Here is a 10092-nt window from a genome sequence, read left to right as displayed (position 1 = left end):
TTTAGATAACTGAGATGTGGCATACATTTTTACCTTGCTTTATGCAGTGTTTATGACCTCATTTGTCTTCTTAGAGAGTGCATAAATATCTCTATAAGCAAACTCAAGTCTGAAAAGTCACTAATAGGAAGTGTTAAGAGCAGGGCGAAATTGTCAGTAAATCCAGCAAATCCTATACCCATTTACCTGGATCCTTTTTATGTCACTGGGCCTAATAAAAAGCCAGCTAAAAAGAGCAGCCAAAAAAGCAGATAGCTCCTCCAAAGCTACGAGACTTTGAGAAAATGTGAATTTACTTCAACTCCCCAAAGGGAACTGCTAGTGGAAACGACATCCTGTAATAGACATACTCTGCAAGGTGCTTTGGTACCTGGCATACCTTGAAAACAGAACCCACTTAATTCTTCAGGGAGTGCTTGTGTGGATGAGACAGTGAGTTTTAAGGTCAGTCCATTAGAGGCTTTTTCAAAGCAACATATTCTGATTATAAAATATAAGTCTATGAGGAAATAAGGATTCTGTATACAAAATCTCAGCTTACATACAACTTTACTTTCAGATAGTTTTTACGGGAAGAAAGCTATGTTTTAACCACTTGTAAAAGGTTAACTACTGTAAATTCAGCACTTTCTAATAACCCTTGGGTCAAAAAATTTTAATCACAGAATTAGAAGTGTTTTAAGCTATATTATGTTTTCTGAAACAATTGAAAGACTCCTGGATCTTTTGCCATTTTTACAGGCTGCTATAAATGCGCTTAATGGCCTCAGCTTCTTCCTTGTCAAGGATGCCTTTCTCCACATAAGCATCAGCTTGTTGGTTGATGAAATCTCTCATCTTCGAAAGGTCATAATCTGGAAAATATTATTACAGCATCATGAACAAAGATCAGGAAAGGCCAATCCCATTACAGTGATTACCATTAACTGAGAAGCATTTTATATGATAACACAATTACCATTCTCCATTTTTCACATTGGGAGACATTTTAATTCGTGGCATTTGTGCAGTACTTTGTGGTATAAAGTAATGTTTACATGTATTATCTCATCTGCTCTTCATCACAACCCTGTGAGATGTTCAGGTGAGTCATACCATCCCCATTTGACCAAACAGGAAATAGGCTCACGACCAGGGCTTTGCAAACTTTAATGTTCATACCAAACACCTGGGGCTATTGGGAAACAGCAGAGTCAATTCAGTAGGTCTGGGGTGAGGATCCAGGTTATGCATTTTAAACAGCTGTCAGGTGATACTGATGCTATTGGTCCAGAAACCACACTTGGGGGTTAAGTGCCTTGTTCAAGGTCACATAGGTAGTAAAAGTTATGATCAGAACCAGGTGTTCTGACTTACACTAGGTTTAAGTCCCTGTTGATGTGACAAACCACTTTTTTTTTTTCAAATTAAGAGTTACTTTATTTCATGCTATTTGAATTGTATGCAAGGAGCAAAAAGCCAAACTGTAAACTCTTTTTGGTTCCTCTGTCCTACTTAAACAAACAAACAAACAAAATCTGTATAAATTGTCAAGACACCCACCAAAAATAAAGATTTCCAGGTAAGAAGGCTGCCTATGACACCTTGCTGAAAGTTTAAAAAACCCCCATTTTCTCTTGATCCTTTAAATATTAAGCAATTATAGCTATAAATGACTAGAGAGAACCCTGCTTTCTGTTCATTGGTAAGGAGGAGAGAAAGGGGAGAGTGGGTATAAAAGGGTGGTTTAGCAGCCACCCTTAGCGAGCCTGAATGTAATCTGAGCCTGGGTCACTTGGGTGTCCTTAAGCTCCTATGAGAAAGGAAAACGAACCACGAAGGACCTCTCTACAATCACTAAGTGAGTGAGGCTTAGACAGGGCTTATTTCCTCTCCGGCAAGCAGGACATCTGCTCCCTGTTAGGGGACAGCCATGAGGATTGAAGGAGAAATCCCAGCACTGAGCACTTTACAGCCATCACCTTAATTGCTCCCCACAAAACCCCATGAGGTTGTACCCTATGACATCTTTCTTTCTTTCTCTTTCTCCTTCCTTCCTTCCTTCCTTCCTTCCTTCCTTCCTTCCTTCCTTCTTCCTTCCTTCCTTCCTTCCTTCCTTCCTTTCCTTCTTTCTTTCTTTCTTTCTTTCTTTCTTTTCTTTCTTTCTTTCTTTCTTTTCTTTTCTTTCTTTCCATCATCTAACTATCTATCTACTTTTGTGTCCATGGTTCCTGGCTTATAACTCTCATAGCCCTTGTTTCAGCCCTTTGTCATAATGTTGGGGCACTCTGGGCCTGAGAAGAAGGCCTCAGGAAGCAGATTCTTTCTCTGACCTGCCCTCCTTTCACCCGGCCAAGGCAGGACTCTAATCTGATTGTGGGTTATAAGACCCTTGATCCATAGAGGGTCCTGCCCTGTACCCTGGAGGAAGGAATGCTGCACAGAGAGGTCAAGAAGAATCTAAAGAGGCAGGCCTTACTGGGTTTAGACCATGCCCTTTCTGTCCAATCACATTCCTACATGGTTGCCAATCATGCCCATCCAATGAAGTCTCCATGAAAGGTCCAAGAGGACAGGGTTCAGGGGCTTCCAGATAGGTGAACACGTGGAGGCTGACAGGAAGGTGAACAAAAACTCATTCACATGCCGGAAGGTTAGTGCACCCCAGCTCCACAAGGATGGAAGCTCCTGCACTCTGGACTCTTCCAGACCTTGCCCTGTGTATCTCTTCATCTGGTTGTTTATTTGTATCCTTTAAAATATCCTTTTAGTAAGCCAGTAAATGCATTTCTCTGAATTCTAGCAATCTTTTTCTTCTTTTTTTAGACAGGGTCTCACTCTTTTACTCAGGGTGGATGCAGTGGTATGATCGTGGCTCACTGCAGCCTTGGACTTCTGGGCTCAAGTGATCCTCCTGCCTCAGCCTCCTGAGTAGCTTGGGACTACAAGCGTGCACCACCACACCTAGCTAATTCTTTTATTTTTTTTTGAGATGGAGTCTCGCTCTGTCGCCAAGGATGGAGTGCAGTGGCGCTCTCGGCTCACTGCAAGCTCTTATTCCTGACCCCTAAGGCACAAAGGGCACTTCTTGTTCATTACTGGTTCATTAATGTTGGCTCTGCAGAATAGGCTGCAGTGTCAACATCTTTAATGAAATAAAAGGCAGACTCCCAGCTGGGCGCGGTGGCTCATGCTTGTAATCCCAGCACTTTGGGAGGCCGCGGTGGGCAGTTCACGAGGTCAGGAGATCGAGACCATCCTGGCTAACACGGTGAAACCCCGTCTCTACTAAAAATACAAAAAATTAGCCGGGCGAGGTGGCGGGCACCTGTAGTCCCAGCTACTTGGGAGGCTGAGACAGGAGAATGGCGTGAACCCAGGAGGCGGAGCTTGCAGTGAGCCGAGATGGCGCCACTGCACTCCAGCCTGGGTGACAGAGGGAGACTCCGTCTCAAAAAAAAAAAAAAAAAAAAAAAAGGCAGACTCCCAAAGACATATGTGAGGAGGTCCAGTGATTTGAATGGACAAACAGGCAAATATTTTGCTTTCTTTTGAAAAGGAAAAATTGTATGTTTATGGCGTGGCTATTATTATGTGCAGTGGGAAAACCGGCATAGTTTTTTCTATGCAGTGCAGTGGAGAGGCCCTTTGGTCTAATGCCAACTCTGCCCTAGCTGGGTGTTAGGAGACATAAGCAGAGGAAAGGCCCTTTGGTCTAATGCCAACTCTGCCCTAGCTGGGTGTTAGGAGACATAAGCTAGTAGCCATCCTGCTAACCTTAAAGGAAGTTTTAAGGTTGTAAGGCTCAAAGGAGAGAAGGGCTGTGATTCACTTTTTAAAAGCATATTTTTTCAAGGCTACATAAGATTTTCTCATTATCCTCACTATCACATCACATGGATCCTCCCTTTCCTGGGTTTGAGAAGGGGATTCAGGTCACACAGTCCCTTACCAAACAAAGGGTGGCAACGATGGTTAAGAAAGGTCAGAACTAATAGTAATTCTACTTGCTTATACAGCTGCAGCCACTGCATAGCCCTAGGACCTAGATCCCCCCACAGGCTTTGAGAGATGACCCCAAGTCAAGCAGAGCACATATGAGAGCAGTGGAGAAAGAGTTTCTGTCTTGAAGAGAGCATACTGCATATTTCCCGGAGACAAAAGGGAGCATCGAACCCAATGCTATTATTCTGAAGTTTCCTAACAGAGCCTTCCATATGCAAGCACCAGAGTTCCATGCTTCACCAGGTTGGTCATTTCTGGAATGGGAACACTGAATTGCAAGATGTTGTTGATTATGACCAGGAGTCTGATTCGTATGCTAATCAGTAAAAACAGTAACAAATACTCCAAATTGATGTACCATACGATTTACCATGGCTTTGGAATGTATTTTGGTACACAGTGTATTACAATGATTCTAAGATGAACATTTTAATTTTAAAGTCTTTGCAGTCATTGATGGTATGTTGTAATTTAATCGCACATAAAACAAGGGTGCATTTTTAATCAATGACAGATTTGATGAAATACAGTTCATGTCAATTTTAGTATAACTGACAGCCTGGAAATTCAAATCATTTTGAACCAAATAAAGTATGCATGAATATCGATAATTATTGCCATCACACTCAACTTAGAAGACCCAAGCTAAGAGGGTGCTGAAAATAGCTCTTTCTCCCTCTGTTCCCAGAATTTCTGATTTAGTGGTGCTGCAGCGCAACCTGGGCAGTGGGATATTTAAGAAGTTCCCCAGGTGATTTGGATGCACTTTAAAGTTTGAGAAGCATTGCTTGTTTCTTTGGAAGGCATCACTTTGCAACTGCTCTGGCCAGATACCTGGGAATCATATCAGAATCCTCCTTCTCCATATAGCTCTCGAGTTCCTCCCTTCCTTTTTATTTCCTCTGTTGTCCCCTGGTTTACAGCCCCATATTTCTGCTCCAGATATCTGTCTTGCCTCCTTATCTCTCTCCTGCCTTCTGGGGTCTTATTTTTTCAATCTGTAGTCACACTGCTGCCAGATGGATTTCTCAGTTCTTAACCAAATTAGGCCCCAATTTAGGCTCTCTTGGCTAAAACAAACCTCCTCTGAAGGGTGCACAAACGTCTTCCTGACATGGCCTCTGCCCACTTCTCAACCCTGTCTGCTACTCTTCTCCACAAACATCCAGTGTTCCTGGGGACATGAATGGCTCCAGTTCCTAGAACAACCCCTCTTCTTGGTCCCTTTATGTCTTGGTACCTAGTGTTCCCTCTGTCTCCATCTCTCCTCACTTGGCAGATTCATTCTTAACTTTCCAGGAAGGGCTTTCCTGTGGCCCTTCTCTCAACTGTCTCTGTCCTAATACGAAGATCCACCCCCTCTTCTCACCTCCTTGGCAGTAACACACCTATCCATGACATCACGGAGCAAGACCAACCATAGCTCTAATGACGCTGTGCACTCCTTGGGTGGGGCATCTCTGGCACTTAGAACGGGGCATGGTTCTGTGTTTGCTTTACATAAGTGAGTGACTGCTTTTGTGACTGCAGGGTGTGTGAAATATGTACTCAGAAAATGCCTTTGTTTAAAATACTCCAAGAAAGGGGGGCTAGATAAAACAAGACTGGCAGCATTTGATAATTATTGAGGAAGGGTGCTGGAGACACAAGGATCCATTATACTATTAGTTCTACGTTCACTTGACATTTTTCATAATAAAATGTAAAACAGAAGAAAATGTCTTTGCTTGAAAGGCTAATTTGAATAATAAGAGAAATGGAGGTTCTGTTCCCCTCTGCATCTGAGAGGTGACTTCAGTCTTTTTTGGACTCTGCGGGGAGACTTTGGCACAGTCAATTTGATTGTGGGAATTTTTATATAGAAAGACCTCCTGACAAATGGGTGAAGTTTGCAATGTACAACCACACCCGGTCCTACCTTCTTTATTTCCCTTTTTGTCATGTTTCTTCAACCATTCAATATTTTTTCTGATGGCTTCCAAATAGGCTTCTGTTTTTCCTGGAAGAGGTAAGAGAACGAAATCAAACACTCAGAAAATACCACTACAGCTCATTTTAGAGACCACACTTAGGTTCAAAACCACAAATATTAGATGTATGCAGCACTTGCAAGGTTGTTTCCCTAACTAGGCAATGTACATATTTGCATGTGCATCTGTGTGTTTGTGTGTTGAGGGGTTTAGGTCAAGGAGAGCAGGTGGGGATGAGGTTCCAGGAGGAAGAATCAAGTTGGTAAGTGTCAAGGGGCATGATTCCCACACACAAATAAATCCACCTTGATGTCCTGACAGAGAAGAGTTTTGATTCGGTTTACTAGATAGATGGGCCCCTAGATTAGTTCATTTCTGGTTAGGGATGGTTCTTCCAAACTGAGGAGCATCATCAGGCCAAGGACTTGAATGAGAGTGGCAGATACTTAAAGATTCCATCACTTCAGTTAAAAGTCCAAATGTGTGGTTTTATGTAAGCAGCTCTAAGTCTTCTGCCCAATTCTGGCAGGGGACAGGTAAAAACTTAGACAAAGAGGTGACCAGTGCTTCACTTCAAGGTTTGGATGGCAAACCTTAGAACTGGTTCTAATAAAACTCTTCAGGATGTAAACACTGTTCAAAGGGCCTCAAGTGTGGCACAAGAACACCAGGCATCACTCATGCACCTGCTCTGTGATGCCCTTTACCTGAACTTATGTCTGCAAGTGGATATTACCATTCACTGAGAGGTGAGGAATCTGGGGCTCAGAGAGGCGAAGTGAGTAGGCTAAGGCTACACAGGAAATAACAGCTGGCATTTGGACTCTGATCTGCTTAGTTTCCGCTACCTGCATTATCTGCAGGATAAGACCTCACCTTCAGACATGGACAGTAATGTTGCTTTGTTCTGTATCAAAGAAATCAGCCATTCTCTTAAGCGGGTAAGGCCCTAAAGCTTAGGGAGTCAGCACCAAGAAACCAGGTCTCTAGAAAGTACCAGATGGCCTACAAAAAGAGGCTTTCAAAGTCCAGGGCCTCTGCAGGAGCAATAGATGCAGAGCTCAGTGTGGTGACCACCCCATTCTGAGCCGCATCTGAGCCCTGTTACCTCTACTCTACCGCACAGCCCTCTTGGTTGAGCTACCTGTATTGTGTGCTTATCATGTGCTGAGGACTGCTTTATGCTCCAAAATGCACTGTCTCATTTATTCTTCACGACAACTTTTTGAGGCAGTCCTATTATCATCCCCATTTCACAGATGAAGAAATTGAAGCACAGAGACATAAAGTCATAATCACATGGCTAAAAAGTAGCAGAGCCAGGCTTGAACCTGGGTACCTCCAACTACTGTCCATGTACAATAATACTGCCCTAAGAGTTGACCGTGTTCCAATTGCCCCCACTGTGTTTACCTAAGTGACTTTCTGAGCATCTTTCTTCCTGATCTTGAAGCCTACTCTTGCCTTACCACTGAAGATCTGTGTCATCTGATTCCCAAAGAAGCACAGAGACTCCTATGCAAAAAGGGGTAAATGGACCAGAAGAGATCCACAATTTTTTGTCCTTAGTTGCTTCAATAGTTGGTGTAGAAACTGCCTTGATTTCAGCAGTCTGGGAGGCTGAGGAGGGAGGATTGCTTGAGGATTGCCAGGATGGTCTCTTCTAAAAATACAAGAAAATTAGCCGGGCGAGGTGGTGGGCGCCTGTAGTCCCAGCTACTCGGGAGGCTGAGGCAGGAGAATGGCGGGAACCCGGGGGGTCGGAGCTTGCAGTGAGCCGAGATCGCGCCACTGCACTCCAGCCTGGGGCACAGAGCAAGACTCCGTCTCAAAAAAAAAAAAAAAAAAAAAAAGAAGATTGCCCAGTGAGCATGGAATCCAAACTAGGAAACTACGTCTTAAAAAAACATATAAATGGCATAGATTTATCTCTACCCTTTTTTTTTTTAGTGACAGTGAATGATTTATTTGAGAGACTTGAAATGGAATGGATTCTAAACTTAAATGACAGCTATATCAGAACATTTAAAACACAAGTGTGATAGGTATACTATATCCATGTGTCATTCTTCATAGAATTCTATTAATTAAATATCATTTTCTCAGTTTATTCATGAAGAAACTAAGGCTCAGAGAGGTTAAATGACATGCCCAAGGCGACATAGCTAAGTGAGGGTCTGATATGGTTGGGTTGTGTCCCCACCCAAATCTCATCTTGAATTGTCGTTCCCATAATCCCCATGTGTCATGGGATGGACCCAGTAGGAGGTAATTGAATCATGGGGGCGGTTACCCCCATGCTGCTATTCTTGTAGTAGTGAGTGAGTTCTCACAAGATCAAATGATTATGTAAGGGGCTTTTCCCCATTTGCTCAGCACTTCTCCTTCCTACCGTCATGTGAAGGAGGATGTGTTTGTTTCCCCTTCCACCATGATTATAAGTTTCCTGAGGCCTCCTCAGGAACTGTGAGTCAATTAAACCTTTTTCCTTTACAAATTACCCAGTCTCAGGTATGTATTTATTAGCAGCACGAGAGGGAACTAATACAGGGTCAGAGCCTGGTTTTGAACCAAAATTAATATGGAGCCTTTAATGACTGGGGCTGGGTCAAATTCACCTTTTAGACTAGAGAAATTGAGTGCCTGCTATTGTTGTTAAACTGGCTGACAAGGCAGTGGTTCTCAAACTTTGATGCACATTAAAATCACTTAGCGAAAAATTTTAAAGGCCCAGTGTCCAAATTGCTCCTCAGACCAATTAAATCAGAATATCTGGGACTAGGGACCAAACATTTGTACTTTTTAATGATCCTGAGGTGGCTCCAATGTGCAGCAAAGTTTGGGAACCACTGCCACCAGTTTTAAGACCTCCACACGCTTACAAGAGCCTTGGCAACAATGGGAGTCATATCAGGTACTCTTTTGCTCTTGGAGCAAAGCAGCTGGCTCATATTGACTTTTCTCTTTGCAGGAGCTGTAAAGCAAATCTTCTATTTACACAGTATGCACTGAAAACCTTATGAGAGTCGACTTTGGAAAGCTGGACTATTTTTTTCCTCAATTTATTTCATCTTCCTTTGGAAAAAAAAATAGCTCATGGCTGAGGTAATAGAGCACAAGCCTTAAAACATACGCTGAAGCAGATGGGAAAAGGGCCAGAATCAAGATGCAGCCTTGTTTTTCTGGCTGTTCTGGTTTTTAACACTGTGAGAAAAATATCTTTTCTAAACATGAATTTGTCCTTACTCTGCTATGCTGTCCTGACTGTCTCCCTCTGGGGAAAGTGTATAAATCAATCAGGTTGGCCTATTGCATACTGTATGTACTAAAGACATTAGGTTTTGTAAAAGAGTGTTTATAAAAATTAAAGTTTGATATAATACTTAAAATTATGCCAAGATTACATGACTGCACTTTTGAACTGGATGAAGCAAAGCAACTGATACTGATGCATGGGTGCCGACACAGGCCACAGAGCTGTGAGATTCAAGATTCTGCATAATGATGACATTTTACATGCCCATTAGATGCAGCATGGAAGACTGGAAGAGCACTGGAAGAAGAGTCAGGAAACATGGGTTCAAGGCCAGCTCCACCACTCTGGCCATGAGGTCTTGAGCAAGTCGCTCATCTTCTGGGCCTTGTTTTACTGGTTTGTAAATCAAGGGGTGAATGCTAAAAAGGAGACTCATGATTTGTACATATAGAAAGAAATTCCCTTTTGTTGTCCTTGAAAACTCCATATTGATATATGGCTCTCCCAAGCCGACTTGGGACTTCCTCACCCACTTGCGGACTCCCAGGGGAGAATATTGGACTCCTGATTTTTGGACATTTCTAGCAGAATCCCCGGAGACTTGAAGGGAGGCGTGAATTCTCTCATGTTGCTTAAAAAATAAGTGTATCCACATGAATTAGGCAATTTTTTATCAATTTATTAAATAGGCTAACTTTTCTGGCTCCTGTAAAAAAGATATGACGATGATAGGACATTTAAGTGAAAGTTACCTTAGAGATCACCTTTTCCAACCTAATTTTATTGTCCAGCCATAAACTTAAATGATAGCACTGGAGTGAGTTTATGGGTGTTATAATGCTTATCTCATCCCTTGGATGATTTAAAAAAAAGACTTTCAGT

The 10092-nt window shown here is 42.6% G+C and overlaps 1 protein-coding gene across 1 annotated transcript in view; it reads right to left on the bottom strand.

The window, feature by feature from the left end:
• Positions 1-532: 532 nt before the first annotated feature.
• The window catches only part of SCG3 (secretogranin III), a 35464-nt gene continuing 25904 nt past the window's right edge, over positions 533-10092 (bottom strand). Inside the window, exons 11-12 of the mRNA XM_050797937.1 lie at positions 5903-5983; positions 533-854 (exon numbers count right to left, since the gene is read on the bottom strand). Of these exons, the coding sequence (XP_050653894.1) occupies positions 736-854; positions 5903-5983 (200 nt within the window). The 3' untranslated portion in view covers positions 533-735. The remainder of the gene's footprint in view (positions 855-5902; positions 5984-10092) is intronic.

This window comes from Macaca thibetana, chromosome 7 (assembly GCF_024542745.1).
Source record: "Macaca thibetana thibetana isolate TM-01 chromosome 7, ASM2454274v1, whole genome shotgun sequence".
NCBI classification, from domain to species: Eukaryota; Metazoa; Chordata; class Mammalia; order Primates; family Cercopithecidae; genus Macaca; species Macaca thibetana.
Note: the sequence above shows the minus strand (reverse complement) of the source record. Positions and strands in the feature narration are given on the sequence as shown.